Source organism: Chiloscyllium punctatum, chromosome 32 (genome assembly GCF_047496795.1).
Source record: "Chiloscyllium punctatum isolate Juve2018m chromosome 32, sChiPun1.3, whole genome shotgun sequence".
Taxonomy (NCBI): domain Eukaryota; kingdom Metazoa; phylum Chordata; class Chondrichthyes; order Orectolobiformes; family Hemiscylliidae; genus Chiloscyllium; species Chiloscyllium punctatum.
This window is the reverse complement of record NC_092770.1, coordinates 58,980,946-58,997,271: the sequence shown is the minus strand read 5'-3', so window position 1 is coordinate 58,997,271 and position 16,326 is coordinate 58,980,946. Positions and strand designations below refer to the sequence as shown.

Below are 16,326 nucleotides of genomic sequence, written 5' to 3'. Positions count from 1 at the left end.
GGTTATAGTCCAACAGGTTTAATTAGAAGCACTAGCTTTCGGAGCACTGCTCCTTCATCAGGTGATTGGATTATAACCTGGTGTTGTGTGATCTTTTAACTTTGTACACCCCAGTCCAACACTGGCATCTCCAAATCATGAGTGATGAAGGCGAGCATACCATTTGCCTTCTTTACCACCTTACCTGTGCTGCTACTTTCAGGGAGCTATGGATTCCATCCCTCTGTATATCAATTTTCTTAAGGGTCCCACCATTTACTGTATAGTTTCCTCATGCATCTGACCTCCCAAAATGCATCACCTCACATATTGTCCAGATTGAACTCCATCTGCCCTTTCTCTGCCCAACTTTCCAATTGACTTCTATCCTGCTGTATCCTTGGATAACCTTCCTCACTGACCATAACTCCACCAATGTTTTTGTCATCTGCAAACTAATCAGACCATCTATATTTTCATCCAACTGCTTTATATATATTACAAACAAGGTACGTTCCAGCACTGATCCTTGCAGAACACACTGGTCACTGCTTCAGTCAGAAAAACTCCCCTCCACAACTATCTTCCATGGCCAAGCCAGTTTTGCGTCCAACTTACTACTCACTATGGATCCCACGTGACTTAATCTTCTGGACCAGCCCATCATGAGGGACCTTTTCAGATACTTTTGTGAAATCCACATGAACAACATCCACTGTCGTACACTCATCAGTCACCTTAATCACTTCCTCAAAAATCTGAATCAAATCGGTGAGACAAGCAATACCAACTATCCCTAATAAGTCCATTATTTTTCAAATACAAGTAAATCCTGTCCATAAGAATCTTCTCCAGTAATTTCCCTATCACTAATGTAAGGCTGACCAGTCAATAATTTTCTGAATTACCCCTATTGCTCTTAAACAAAGGAACAATATCAGCTATTCTTGAATCTTCTGGGATCTCGCCTGTGGCTAAAGAGGGTGCATGATCTCTTTCAAGGCCCCAGCAAACTCCTTCTTTGCCTCCCTCAGTATCCTGGGATAGATCCCATCAGACCCTGGAGACTTACCTAACTTAATGTTTTCCAAAATACCCAGCACCACCTCTTCCTTAATATCAACATACCCCTTCCTAATCTTACCATCATCCATGTCCTTCTCATTGGTAAGTACTAATCTGAAATATTCATTCAGGTCCTTGCCCACTTCCTCTGCCTCTAATCATAAATTCGCTTCTTTGTCCTTGAGTGGACCTACCTTTCCTTAGCTACACTTTTGCTCCTAATATATGTATAGAATACCTTGGGATTCTCCTTAATTCTACTTGACACGGAAATTTGCCCTCCTAATTCCTTGTTTAAATTCTTCTTTAAGAAAGAGCAAGCAAATAGATTATTCAGTGAACAACAAGGCAATAGAAAGCTCAGAATAACAGAAGAATCCTGCCCACAGATCTGAGGTGGCAGGGCCAGTTAATAGGGTAGTTAAGTAGACATATGGGAATGCTTGCCTTTAACAGTCATGGCATAGATTATAAGAGCAGGAAAGTCTTAATGGATCTGCATAGAACTTCAGTTAGGCCACAGCTGGAGTACTGGTCACTGCACCTTCGGAAGGATTTGATTGTATTAGAGAAGATGGGAAGGAGATTCACCAGGATGTTGCCTGGGATGGAGCATTTCAGCTATGAAGAGAGGCTGGATAAGTTCGGGTTATTTTCTCTAGAGCAGAGAAGGTTGAGGGGGTTACTGATAGTGGTGAATAAGATAATGAGGAGCATGAATAGAGTGAATAAAAACAGCCTTTCCCCAGGTCGAAGGATCAGTCACAAGGAGGCATTATTTTAAAGTGAAAGGCAAGAGATTTTCAGGGGATATGAAGAAAAGCCTTTCAAACCACAGGGTTGTGGGGGTCTGCAATGCAGTGCCTGAGATGGTACTTGAGGTAGGTGAAATTGAAATAACTCCAAGAGGTCACCAAATCACCCTTTTATTTACATAAGGAAAGTCCTTCACACTGATCCAGCTTCCTCAGAGTGTCAGAATGTCTGACACTCCTGTTTTTATCTGTCTGCCAAGGCTCCCTGAATAAATCAGATTAACAGCCCCAATCAGGTAACTCATATTCTACCTTATTGACCATGATACCATCACTACATTGGGAAACCTCATAACCTTTTAAAAAGTACTTCTTAGTGTGATAATGTTCAATGCTCTAGGCCTATTGCGGGAAAGTGTAGGTAGTAACATCTTTTTGGTGGTACAGATTCAGAGGGCCAAGGGACCTCTCTTGTACTGTATGATTCGAATGTTGTAGCCTAGCAAGCTGTAATCTTTAAGACCCAGTGCCACGACAACCTGTGGGTACAAATAAAGGAGAAATAGGCCTGTTTGTCTGTGTGATTCAAATGATTTATTCTTGAGGTATGAGCATCATTGGCCAACATTTGTTACCTGTCCCTAATTGCCCTTGAACTGAGTGGCTTCCAAGGCCACTTCGTTGCGTAGCTAAAAGCTTGGAATCTGGAGTCACATGAATGCCAGATTTCTTTCACTAAAAGGATACTAGAGAACCAGATGTACTTTTTTTGACATGCAGTGATAATTTTATGTTTGCCATGGTTCTAATTGCAGTTTTATCAATTGAAATTAAATTCCATTAGTTACCATGGTGGGATTTGAACCCATATGTCTAAAGAATTAGCCTGGACCTTTGGATTACAAGTGCACTGATATTGCCACTGTGCCACTATCTTCTTAAAGTTCTGAGTGCCCTCAGTATGTTATGCAACCTTTTCTGTCATTTAAAGAATGATGACCCCTTACTACATAAATTAAGTGGTCCAATGTACTAAATTACTTAACATTGTTACTGTATCCTGCAGCAATCCCACTGGGAATTATTGTCATTCACGGAGATTGTGACCTAGAGACTTGTCGCAGGTATATCGACCGACTACAGGAGGTAAGATATTGATCTATGAGAACTTCATCTTGTGGCGATGTCAGTGACATGTATATCCATTTCCAGGCTTTAATTGACGAATATAGTGAGCACAATACAGCTGGATATTTGTAAAATGGTTCAATAATATTGCACCATAACGGGTGTTTGGCCTGTTAGCCACAGGTGTTGTGAATTAGGAAGTACACCGTGGGGCAGCACAGTGGCTCAGTGGTTAGCACCAAGGACCTGTGGTTGATCTCAGCCTTGGGTGACAGTGTGGAGTTTGCACATTCTCCCTTTGTCTGCGTGTGTTTCCTCCGGATGCTCCGGTTCCCTCCCACGGTCCAAACATGTGCAGGTCAGGTGAATTGGCCATGCTAAATTGCCCATAGTGTTCGGTGCATTAGTCAGAGAGAAATGGATCTGGGTGGGTTACTCTTTGGAGGGTCAGTGTGGACTGGTTGGGCCGAAGGGCCTGTTTTCCCCAACCTGTCTGACTAGAGACAGAAAGCAGCATTTCCAAAATGGCCTGACAGTGATTTATTGAGGGTGATAATTGTAGCTTGTCTTCTATCAGAATCCTTCAGTCAGCGTCATATTTTGGACTCTTCAACACTAATGTCTACAGGCCTTGTCATTGAATGTATTTGGCAAGGCCTTTGTGCACTTTGAAAATTTTTTTCCCAGCACTGAATTTTCTGTTTGTTATCCAGGACTTTTACCCATCAACACCCGATGGACACCGGATTCATTACCAGGTAAGGCTGGCCTGATATAGATGCTTGAAGATGCCCTTGATTGTGGATATTAAGCATTTGCCTTCTCTTGCTTCTGCCCTGAGGGGTTGGTGATGCCTTCAACTCTGCTAAGTACAGCTTGGTATTGGAAATGTAGCTTCATGCTGCAGAGATGGTTGCATATGCCAGCTCTGTGTTTAAAACCAATTGCATATTTCTCCTGATACAGTCATATTGCACTCATCTTTGCTTACAATTGTTGGCATGGGAGACTTCCCATGCTTCGACAGCACTGAAAAGACTCATGGCTGGCAGGAGGACAGGTGCAGGAGGTGAAAGTGAAGGTGAACGAGAGAAAAGGAGATTGGTAGTTTAGATTTGGAAAACTGGGAGATACCACAATAACTGAAATGGAGGAAGAGTGCTAATGTTCACTAACAGTGTGGAGAGTGCCAGATTTCTCCAATAATATGGAGAGAGATGGTGCTCACTAATAGAGTGGAGAGAACCAATGGTCACTGATGGTGGAACAATTCCAGTGTAACATTCGCATCACACAAATGCCAGGCAATTACTATCTCAAATAAGAGACTATCTAATCATCACCCCTGATATTTAATAGTGTTAATGAATGAATGAATTTCAATGAATCCCTGCACTTCCAACACCCTCAGGATTATCTTTGTCCAGGCACTCAACTGGACTTGACACATAAAAACAGTGGCTGCAAGAGGAAGTCACGGGCTAGGAGAGCTTATCCACCATTAAAAGGCCCAAGTCAGGATGGAATGCTTATCACTTGGCTGGATGAATGCAGTTCCAGTAAGACTCAAAACGCTTGACGCCATCCAGGACAAAGCAGCCTGCTTGATTGGCATCATATCCACAAGCATCCACTTCCTCCACCACCAATGCTCAGTCGCAACATTTTTTACTATCTACAAGATGCACTGCAGAAATTCACCAAAGATCTTTAGAGAGCAGTTCTAAAACCTATAACCACTTCCAACTAGGAGAAAAAGGACAGCGGATATATGGGAACACTACCACTTGCATGCGGACTTGGAGATAGATTGCTGTTCCTTGGCTTTCACTTGGCTGGGTCAAAATCCTGGAATTCCCTTCCTCAGGGTATTGTGGTTCAACATAGACTGTATTGGTTCAAGAAGGCTCACCACCATCTTCTCAAGGGCAACTGGGGATGAGCCAGTGTCCCACGGGGTTAAAAAATGTGTTCAGTGACAGTGATGAGAGTTCTAATGTTCACTCACAGTGAGGAGACTGTGTGTGCAGAAGGATAGGGGGTATAAAGAGAGAAGATAGGAGCAGGAGCTGGCATACCCAGGGTCAATAAGGAGAGGATCAGCTTTCATTTGTTTCTAAGTAGCTGTGCCTCTGGAAGGTCAAGTCCTCATGGCAGATCAGTGATGATAACTGGAGGTCACAGTGGACTCAGTGAGTGTGCATGCCACTGGGTATTATGCTTGTCAGTGGAAGACCACCTCATACTTCCAACAGCCCATATGAGAAGCAGGTTTTGTTGAGGTGAGGTGAGGGGAAGGCAACAGTGAGACTTTTTGAGTCTTCTTTCCCTGTTTAATATGAGCATGGCTGATGATCTGACTCAGTCCCTTGCTCCTGCTTTCTCCCTTACAGTCCCTTAAGAAACCAAGACCTATAAATAGAGAGGTGGGATATACCACCAGCGCTTCACTGGTCACACTGACAATGTTACCTCGTATGGTGACGAAACGTCTGAAAGCAAATCTTCGAGCTCAGAAGCTAACTTACATATCCCTTTTATCCCTTTAGCCCTAAGAACTATAACTCCTTGAAAATATTAAATGTTTTGGCTTAACCCTAATCTTGCTTTATATATCAGTGAATTCCACAGGCTGAACCCTCACTGTGTGAAGGAATCTCTCCTCATTTTAAATGTCCTACCCATTATTCTTAAACTGTGACTTCTGGTTCTGGACTTGGGAACAATGGAAACATCCTTCCTGTGTTTGTTCTGTCTAGGTCTGTTTGAATTTTATAGGCTTCTATGAGATCGCCCGCTCATTCTTCTAAACTCCAGTGAATTTAATCCTAACCAATCAAGTCTCTCTTCATATGCCAGTTCTCCTAGGCATAGCCAGAACCGCCATTTTCAGATAAGGAAACCAAAAATGTGCACAGTGTTCTAAGTGTGGTCTCACCACTGCCTGGTGCAACTGCAGCAAGATATCCCTATTCCTATACTCAAATTGTCTCACTATGAAGGCCAATATATCATTTGCTTACTTCACTGCTGGCCATGCGACAAATGGGAATAACCTCCCATTTATCATATTATACTTCATCATTCACTCAATGTGTCCAAATCACATTGAAGTATCTCTGCATCCTCCTCACAGTTTACCCTCCCACCTAGCTTTGTGTCGGCTGCAGAATTGGAGATATTACATTTAGTCCCCTCATCTGAATCATTAATGTATGTTGTGAATAGCTAGGGTCCAAACTCTAATCCCTATGACACCTTACTATTGACTGTATGCTGCTCAGAAAAAGATTGGTTTCTTCTTACTCTTTGTCTCCTATCCGCCAACCATTTCTCTATCCATGTTCATACACTACCCCCAATCCCATGTGTTTTAATTTTACATGCCAATCTCTTATGTGGACCTTTATCAAAAGCTTTCTGGAAGTCCAAATAAATTGCACCCTCTGGTTTACTTTGTCAACTTTACTAATTGCATGTTTGAAAATTTTCAGTTGATTTGTCAAGCACGATTTCCTTTTTGTAAGTCCATGTTAACTTTCTATAACCCTGTCGTTGTTTTTCAAGTAGTCTGCTATTAAATATTTTGTCATGAACTCCAGCTCTCCATCCTCTCCCACTAATGTCAGGTTAACTGGTCTATAATTCCTAGTTTTCTGTATAGCTCCTTTTTAATAGTGGGGTCACATTAGCTACCCTCCAATCCGTAGGATCTGTTCCAGAGTCTACTGAATCATGGAAAATGACCATCAATGCATCCATTATTTCTTGGGCCATTTCTTAAATCACTCTGGGATGTGGATTTATCAGGCCCCGGGGATTTGACAATCTTTAATCCTGTTGATTTGCTCAGCACCATTTCTCTCCTAACACTGATTTCCTTTGGTTTCTCCCTGTCACTAGACCATGCATTTCCCAACATTTTTGAGATTTTGTTTGTGCATCCCTTTATGAAGAGAGAACCAACGTGTGTACTTAATTGGCCTGCCATCTCTTTGTTCCCATTATAACTTCCCTGTTTCTGACCATCAGTGACCTACACTTGTCTTCACTAATCTTTTTCTTTTTGCATACCTTGGATACATTACATTCAGTTCTTTCATCTAAGTGATTAATACAGACTGTAACTAAATGAGGCCCAAGCTGTGGCACTCCTTTCAGTGTAATCTTCCCAATATTCATTTATCTTGATCTTTGTTTTCTAAAATTAATGGGGTCAATTGTAACTATTATTAAAGTGATTTAATGGTTCATATCAGTTAGTCTTATCAGCAGTTCATTTTGTCATTCTTCAGAGAGGATGACAGACAAAATATCTGCTCCTGATCATTAGGGAGTATATTATTACAGTCCTTCCCTGTCTGCACTATCACAGAGCGAGATATAGCAAAGGTGTCAATCCCTGTTAACAATGCTAAGGTTGCTAGCAGAGCATCCAATATCATGGGACCTACAACAGACTCAAAGTGGACACAGTTTCTTTGTTGTTTGTCTTCAATTTTTCAGACATTGAGTTTTTCTTTATTTTTAGGACAGCGACTCTTCCCAACGCCGAATGTTGTCTTCGCAGAATCTTTCTTCCAAATGGTGCTTCCTTGATTGTGAGTAGCCACAGATGAACTGCAATAGCAATGTTATACCTCAGCCTTCGTTCTTGTTCTTCTCACCCTGTGAGTAAGACTTGCACCGTCAAAAGGATCATTGTTCTTCATTCATTATCATTAGCAATCCATTAATGAGGAGCACACCATTAGTAGGGTGCCATGTTTTCCATTCATGCCATTATTGAGGTTTGTATTATCTATATTTTTCTTCTCTATTCCTTAATCATGAAAAACAGTCAACAGTACCATTTGGAGCTGAGTATAATGACTGCCTACATTTGTTTTTACATTGAGTAGCTTCCTCCACTGATGTACCCACAATTAATATATTCCAAGGCTCCATATTAATCTGCTTGGAACACCAATACAGCCCATACAATTGTTTCGCCAAGCTATTCAGATAATACTCATCCTTGAGCGCTGAGTGCACCCCAGTGGTTACTATCAATGTGTCCTTGAACAACATTGCCTTCCACAAACATTATCCCAAACAGACTCAGGCCCAAATGCTAATGCACCTTTCAGACTCTGATCTGCTTCCATATCTGCTTGCCCACGGAGATTGTGTCGTACAGCTAATGTACCAATGTGCTTTGAATGTTAATGCAGAGAAAATCATCTAGTGACCTGCATGGCCACAGATTTGGAAGACCAAGCACACCATGAGACTTGCTACAAATTTGTCTTCACCTGTCAGTTTGAGGTCTGACACATGAATGGGGCTGGGTTGCTATTTGCTATACTAGTTTGGGAAACAAGGGGAAGGCCTAGTGGTATTTTTGCTGGATTATTAATCCTGAGACCAGCTCTGGGGATGTGGGTTTGAATCCTGCATTGGAAGATGGAGGAATTTAAATTCAATATATTAAAAAAAAATCTGAAATTGAGTCTAACGATGACCAAGAAACCATTGTCACCTGGGTTGTGGTCAGGCAAGTGTGGTTGGTGCAGAGTGGGGTCAGTGATGAGCAGGTTCTGATTCCTCTAATTGTTCCTGGGTAACTGGGTCAGAACTGTCCAAAGGATGCAACTCTGACTTAGAATTGTAAACTTTTTTGTTGTGTTCCAGATGCTTGAAGTTTAACCTTCCTAGATTGTTCCTGAGTAGTCAGGAAAATCAGAAAACCCATCTGGTTCATTAATATCCTTTAGGGAAGGAAACTTCTGTCCTTCCCTGTTTTGGCTACATATGGCTCTCAGTCAACAGCAATATGCTTAATCCTTAACAGGTCTGTGGAGCAATTAGAAATGGGCAATAAATACTGGCCTGACTATTAATACCCATGTCCCGTGAATAAATTTTTAAAAACACTATCAAAACCAGGATATAGAATTGGGGTTCTGATTGTTTTGGAGGGTTAATCCAATTATGGAGTGAGTGATAGAGGGGTTTGGGATGAATCCAGGTTGGCTTTTGGACAAGGAACTAGATTCCTTCTGTTTCTGGTGCCCATGCAATGCAGAGAAGGCTGGATTCAGTCCTTCATGATGTCTTTTCAAGATACCTGCTTTCCTGCGCACTTAAATGTTCAAAATCTATAACATGTTTATATGAAATGCCTCTTCAATTTTTCCATAGGTGTCACATGATATTGTGAAAGTGTAAAAATAAAATAGGGAAACAACCGTCAAGCTGAGACTTCGTTGAATCCGTACTGTAATGCTGGACATCACAATTTCACCCTATCACTCCTTCCACTTCTCTCTTTGTATTCAAAAGAATATATCCTGCCAAAATAATTTTAAAAGTATATTTAAAGGAAGGACACTTTGTGTCTTTTCGTTTATTTCAAAAATGTTTCTTTAGTAGTTTTTTTTGACTGTCACTTTTTTCTGGTTACCGCCTCTTTGATTCCGGCCTCTGGTTTCTATGTCTTTGTATGTCTTACCTGTGATTCTGTCGGTATTCTTAACTTTAAGCTTCATTATATTTCTCAAACTGTGACTTCAGTCTTTGAGGCTGGGCTTCACATTTGTTTTCACCTCTTTCTATCTCTGCAGCAACTTCTCTGGACCGCTTCTACCGTATTGACAGAGCTCAGGTATGAGATGTGAGCTGGTAGCATCCATGTTATTGCCACTTGCTTTTTAGTATGAGTCATGCAATCCTATCACTCTGAGTTATCTGGATCATGCCATAGAGTTAAAGAAATCACTTTGTAACGAGTGGCCAAGCAGGTGGGTAAGTGGAGGAGAGTAGTTCAGGGGATGATATGATAATGATATTTTGTGAGAGAATGGGTTAGATTGGGTTAGGGAGACAAGTCAGGAAATTGCAGGGGTGGGAGATCTACTTCAGAGCAGTGATGGGTCTGTGGGAATGGTGGTTGGGATAGGGGATGTTTCAGGTCACAGGACATTATCAATTTAGAGGAGGTTGGGCCAGATCTGGGGTGAGGACAGCACGGTGCCTCCGCAGTCTCACAGCGCCAGGGACCAGACTTGCTCCAGATTTGATTCCAGCCTTGGGCGATTGTCTGTGTGGAGTTTGCACATTCTCCCCATGTCTGTGTGGGTTTCCTCCGGGTGCTCCGGTTTCCTCCCACAGTCTGAAGATATGCAGGTCAGGTGAATTGGCCATGCTAAGTTGCCCATAGTGTTAGGTGCATTAGTCAGAGATAAATATAGGGAATGGGTCTGGGTGGGTTACTCTTCGGAGAGTCAGTGTGGACTTGTTGGACCAAAGGGCCTGCTTCCATACTATAGGGAATCTAAGAAAAAAAAAGTGTGGTTGCTGTAGAGTGGTGAGCACGTTCTGATTCCCCTAACTGTTCCTGGGTTACTGGGTCAGAACTATCCAAAGGATGCAACTCTGTCTTAGAACTGTAAACTTTTTGCTGTGTCCCAGATGTCTGTAGTTCAACCTTCTTAGCTAGTTCCTGAGTGGTCAGTGAGTCAGGGCTTCCAAAGAGACCTGTGGCCCATCTTTCACTATGTTGCTGTTGTCTAACTACTGTCTGTGAATCAGAAGACCTGTCCCATGATCTTTTGAGGTTTAACATCTCTGAGACAGCAAGATTTGTTTCACCTTGTGACCTGAGTGTAGTTTCAGGTGTTTGTATGAGCTGAGCTCACCACTCTAGCAATACGCCACCTTCCTGGGAGCAATTGTCCTTTCAGCTGAACTGCCTGATTTCAGCTCTTCACAGACCAACTTGTTCAAAAATATTATTACACACTTCTGAAGCAAGAGCTAATTGAACCTAGCCCTCTGGTCCAGAAGTAAGTATACTACCACTGCACCACCAGAGCCTCCTCCTTTATCCTGCTTGGTTAAATAAGACATAATTCTCCCATCATTTAGATAATTAATGAAGTCCTTCAGCAACAGGTGATGATAGTGAAGTAAGGCACCAAATAGAGTAGCTGGAGCAGTAGTGTGGGGACCTCCATCAATTGGAGGCACATTAAGGGAGTGCTCTAAGCTGGGCAGTTGGAAATGTCAAATGGACCCTCTTTGGAGGAAGGGGTGTCTTTAGGGGAAGGAGGCAACATAGGTCGAAAGATCAGACAGACAAAAGATTTCCTCAACCAGATGTGACCTTAACTTTCTGCAAGCACCGTGTCCTATATGTTTCGTCCTAATTTCCCTCCATGTTTGTAATGATCTGATGTCAATGCAATAAAGAATCCCTTCTTCATGATCTTTGGGCCAACTGTGTGTTCAAATTTCACATTACATTCCTCAATGAAACCTCAAATGGTCCAGGTGTAGGGAATCTGATTTGTCTTCCTGATAAGCCTTATTATTTGATAAGGTAAGGCTTTTCTATTTATATTTCTTCTATATCGTGTGATAGGTTAAAAGTTTGCTTTTATTAAATTTATCTATGAATTGGTTATTTCAATAAGACCATAGCAGAGAAGTACTAGAAATTATTTAACTCATAAATTTGTATACATTAGTTAGCTAAGTAGAGATGGCTGGGAAGGTGATGTGCTGTAGCTGTACGATGTTGGAGCTGGCTGATCCCATTGTGAATGGCAGTGATCATATCTACAGCAAGTGTTGGTTGCTGGAAGAACTGAGCTGATGATCTGGAATCTGAGCTTCAAACTCGGCGGCACATCTGGGAGGGGGAGAGTTACCTGGACACTTTCTTTCAGGAGACAGTCACACCTGGTAAATTAAGTAATTAAAATTCAATTAGTAATCAATCACAACAGGGTAGGCAGGTAGGGAGATCCCGAGTTCAGGAATGGAGGAGGCTCAGCTTTTGACTTTATCCAACAGGTATGAGATTCTTGCTCCCTGTGTGGATGAGGAAGAGGGCTGCTGGGAGAATGAGCCAGCTGACCGTAGCACCATGGTACAGAAGGCCATTCAAGAGGGGGGATCAAAAACCCAAGTGGTGGTTATAGAGGATTTTTGTAATTAAGGGGTTAGATAGTATCCTTTGCAAGCTGGATTGGGAGTCCCGCATAGTGTGTTTTCTGCCCGGTGCCAGGGTGAAGGATATCTCTGACCGGCTGGCAAGGATATTGGAGCGGGGGGGGAAGGATCCAGTTGTGGTAGTCCACATTGGGACGAACAACATAGGTAAGGCTAAGATGGAGGACCCATTTGGGGATTATCAAGCACTAGGGACAAAATTAAATAACAGGCCCTTGAGGGTCATAATCTCTGGATTACTGCCCGAGCCAAGTGCATATTAGCCTAGGGATAAGAAAATTAGGGAAGTAAGCACGTGGCTAAGGGAATGGTGTGGGAAAGACTGCTTCCATTCCATGGGGCATTGGCATCAGTTTTGGAACCAGGGGACCTGGACCAATGGTTCAGGTCGAGACCGACCCAATCTGGAACCAGTGTTCTAGCGAAAAAGATAAATAGGGTGGTCACTAAGGCTTTAAACTTGGTGAGTCAGTGGGTATTACAGAGAGGTTAAAACAATGACTGCAGATGCTGGAAACCAGATATCTGGATTAGTGGTGCTGGAAGGGCACAGCAGTTCAGGCAGCATCTGAGGAGCCGTAAAATCAACGTTTCGGGCAAAAGCCCTTCATCAGGAATAAAGGCAGAGAGTCTGAAGTATGGAGAGATAAGCTAAAGGAGGGTGGGGGTGGGGAGAAGGTAGCATAGAGTACAATAGGTGAGTGGGGGAGGGGATGAAGGTGAAAGGTTGGGGGCAGGGGGAGGGTGAAGTGGATAGGTGGAAAAGAAGATAGGCAGGTAGGACAAGACATGGGGACAGTGCTGAGCTGGAAGTTTAGAACTAGGGTGAATTGGGGGAAGGGGAAATGAGGAAACTGTTGAAGTCCACATTGATGCCCTGGGGTTGAAGTGTTCCGAGGCGGAAGATGAGGCGTTCTTCCTCCAGGCGTCTGGTGGTGAGGGAACGGCGGTAAAGGAGGCCCAGGACATCCATGTCCTCGGCAGAGTGGGAGGGGGAGTTGAAATGTTGGGCCACAGGGCGGTGTGGTTGATTGGTGCGGGTGTCCTGGAGATGTTCCCTAAAGCGCTCTGCTAGGTGGTGTCCAGTCTCCGCAATGTAGAGGTGACTGCATCGGGAGCAACGGATACAATAAATGATATTAGTGGATGTGCAGGTAAAACTTTGATGGATGTGGAAGGCTCCTTTAGGGCCTTGGATGGAGGTGAGTGGGGAGGTGTGGGCGCAGGTTTTGCAGTTCCTGTGGTGGCAGGGGAAGGTGCCAGGATGGGAGGGTGGGTTGTAGGGGGGCGTGGACCTGACCAGGTAGTCACAGAGGGAACGGTCTTTGCGGAAGGCGGAAAGGGGTGGGGAGGGAAATATATCCCTGGAGGTGGGGTCTTTTTGGAGGTGGCGGAAATGTTGGCGGATATTACAGAAACATGGTTACAGAATGGTCACAATTGGGAGTTAAATATCCAGGCGTACCAGACTATTCAGAAGGACAGACAGGAATGTAAGGGAGGCGCTGTAGCTCAAATATTCAAGGACGACATCAGGGCAGTTCAATTGGTGGTCAGGAAGTCAATTGCAAGGTTAGCATTCATTCCAAGAGGGCTAGAATATAAGAGCAGAGATGTACTGTTGAGGCTGTATAAGGCACCGGTCAGACCTTATTTGGAATATTTTGAGCAGTTTTGAGCCCCATATTAAAGGAAGAATGTGTTAGCATTGGAGGGGGTCCAGAAGAAGTTTACAAGACTGATCCTGGGGATGAAGGGCTTGTTGTATGAGGAGCAGTTGAGGGCTGTGGTTTTGTACACAATGGAGTTTAGAAGGATGGATTGGGATCTGATTAAAAGTTACAGAGTGAAGGCCTGGATATAGTGGACAAGGAGAAGATGTTTTCACTAGTAGGAGAGACTAAGACCAGCGGATTAATCTGTGGAACTCATTGCCATAGAGGGCTATGGAGATCAAGTCATTGAGTATAATTAAGACAGAGATAGAGAGTTTCTTGATTGGTAAGAGAATCAGGGTTACAGGCAGAAGAAGGGGGTTGAGAAACATACCAGCCATGATTGAATGATGGAGCAGACTCAAAAGGCCAAATGCCATAATTCTGCTACCATTTCTTATGGTCTTATCTTGCACTCGCCCGGACAGATTTCGTGGAATACCAAAACTCAATGGGAACAACACTTTATATTGTATCATGTATAATGCTCAAATTCTGTCAGGGATCATTTTATTTAAATTATCATCTTTTTGAAAACAAAATGTTTTCCTTGATAACTAATTCCTTGATAAGGAGAGTGGGTACTTGATCAAGTCTTTTTGCAATAGCTGAAAATAGGTTTATGACAAAAAGTAAGCATTTCAATCAGAGTGCCATTCTGCCACCTGCAGATTTTCAATAAGTAAAATTTATTTTTATCACTAAATAAATGCATTTATTAGTTGACTTGGTGAGAAATGTTCTTAATTTATTAATAAATAGTGTAATAATTGACTTTGAAAAAGTAGCATGTGAAATGATTACCATAACTTTTGGAGTCTCCTTGAAGGTTGCAAACTAGTGGATTTATATAGATGATTAATTTATCCTGGGGTTGTAGGGAGAGGGCCATCTGGCTACAGTGCCACATATTAAACTACTGGAAAATCAATTGGCATGGAATGTAGTTTGTGCTTTGAATTCATTTCCCGTGGTTGAAGCAGAAACTGCATTTGGATCTGGCATAGGTTTTCCTGAACTATTGTCAGTATTCGGGAGTCTGGCTGAGTATATTCAAACTACAATAGTCCCCCTGTACCCACGGGGGATATGTTCCAGGACCTACCTTGGAAGTCAGAAACCAGAGATAGGAGTGAACCCATTCAATTAAATGGGAAACGTACCTTCCCAGCAGCCTCTGGTCCCGGGTTCTGGAACGTTCCCTGTAATATGTTCTAGCTGCAGTAAAACACAGGTAATGGAAATCAATTCCATGGATACGGGAGTCGCCCTGTATTCATTTTAGTGCTTCTGAAGTGCAGTCTAGTTATTAATTAATTACAGAATGTAATTATTGATTATGAACAATAATAAACTGAGCTTTAAGGATATCAATGTCAATAATGACTTAATAATTAAGAATACTAGAAAGCATAAGATGTACAAGATGATTAGGGGGTTAGATAGGGTTGACAGTGAGAACCTTTTTCCACGTATGGAGTCAGCTATTACAAGGGGGCATAGCTTTAAATTAAGGGGGGGTAGATATAGGACTGATGTTAGGGGTAGGTTCTTCACTCAGCGAGTCGTAAGTTCATGGAATGCCCTGCCAGTAGCAGTGGTGGACTCTCCCTCTTTATGGGTATTTAAGCGGGCATTGGATAGGTATATGGAGGATAGTGGGTTAGTGTAGGTTAGGTGGGCTTTGATCGGCGCAACATCGAGGGCCGAAGGGCCTGTACTGCGCTGTATTCTTCTATGTTCTATGTTCTATGATAGATCCACTAATGAATAATTGATTGTTGATAGTTAAGAGAATTTTAAGGTATGAATGGTTTTCCACTTTTCCTCAGGAGCATCTCCACTTTGTAACAGAAGTGGCTCAAGATGAACTTTTTATTCTGGATCCAGAGATAGTTGCCATACAGAAAACTGGGACAGCCCCTGGAATGCCAGACCTGGTGGTGGATCCACCCCAAGGGTAAGCTTTCTGCTCGGCCCCATGAACCAACCTTCGACCGATAATTTGTTTCTTCCTCCCAATTTTGTTCAGCCCATCCATTTTCATGGACAATGGTGTTATGGGAGCCACTCTGCATCTCTCCAATCTGGCCATTTCTTTCAGCTTTTGGCTGTACATTTTCGAGGCTCTTTGATCATGGAAGCAATCACAACTAAACCCTACCTTGACACCCTGGCAGACATTTTCCAACATTCATGACTAATTTTCACCTTCCTAACCTCCAAGCTTATTAATGTCAGACAGTAAATAGGATTCAGCTGTCTACTGGGCAGTATTAACTGAGCTTCAACAACCAGGAGTGGAAACTTAGATCTTCCTACGGTGTTTAGTTCAACTGATGAATAACCATCTGTGCGATCTAGGAAGCTCTGGGGAATGAGGGAGACTTTTCTCATTTTTTCACAATATGTAAGCATTACAGCCTAGGCCAGCATTTATTCCTCATCCTTCATTAACAATCCCCAGTTTCCCTTGAGAAGGTGGTGGTGAGCTAACTTCTTGAACCATTATAGTCTATGTCTCATAGGGAGACCCACAATGCCGTGAGGGAGGGAGTTCTAAGATTTTGGCCCAGGAACACTGAAGGAATGCCGATATATTTCCAGATCAGGATAGTGAGTGGCTTGGAGGGAACTTGCAGATAGGTAAACCTATGCATCTGTTGCCCTTGTCCATCTGTTAGAAG

The 16,326-nt window shown here is 42.7% G+C and overlaps 1 protein-coding gene across 7 annotated transcripts in view; it reads left to right on the top strand.

Annotated features, from left to right (window-relative positions):
- The window catches only part of dgki (diacylglycerol kinase, iota), a 235,012-nt gene that overhangs the window by 188,932 nt on the left and 29,754 nt on the right, over positions 1 to 16,326 (top strand). For all 7 annotated transcript variants that reach the window (XM_072552477.1, XM_072552472.1, XM_072552476.1 and 4 more), the window contains 5 exons: positions 2,866 to 2,945; positions 3,641 to 3,685; positions 7,459 to 7,528; positions 9,533 to 9,573; positions 15,472 to 15,599. In XM_072552477.1, coding sequence (XP_072408578.1) covers positions 2,866 to 2,945; positions 3,641 to 3,685; positions 7,459 to 7,528; positions 9,533 to 9,573; positions 15,472 to 15,599 — 364 coding nt within the window. The remainder of the gene's footprint in view (positions 1 to 2,865; positions 2,946 to 3,640; positions 3,686 to 7,458; positions 7,529 to 9,532; positions 9,574 to 15,471; positions 15,600 to 16,326) is intronic.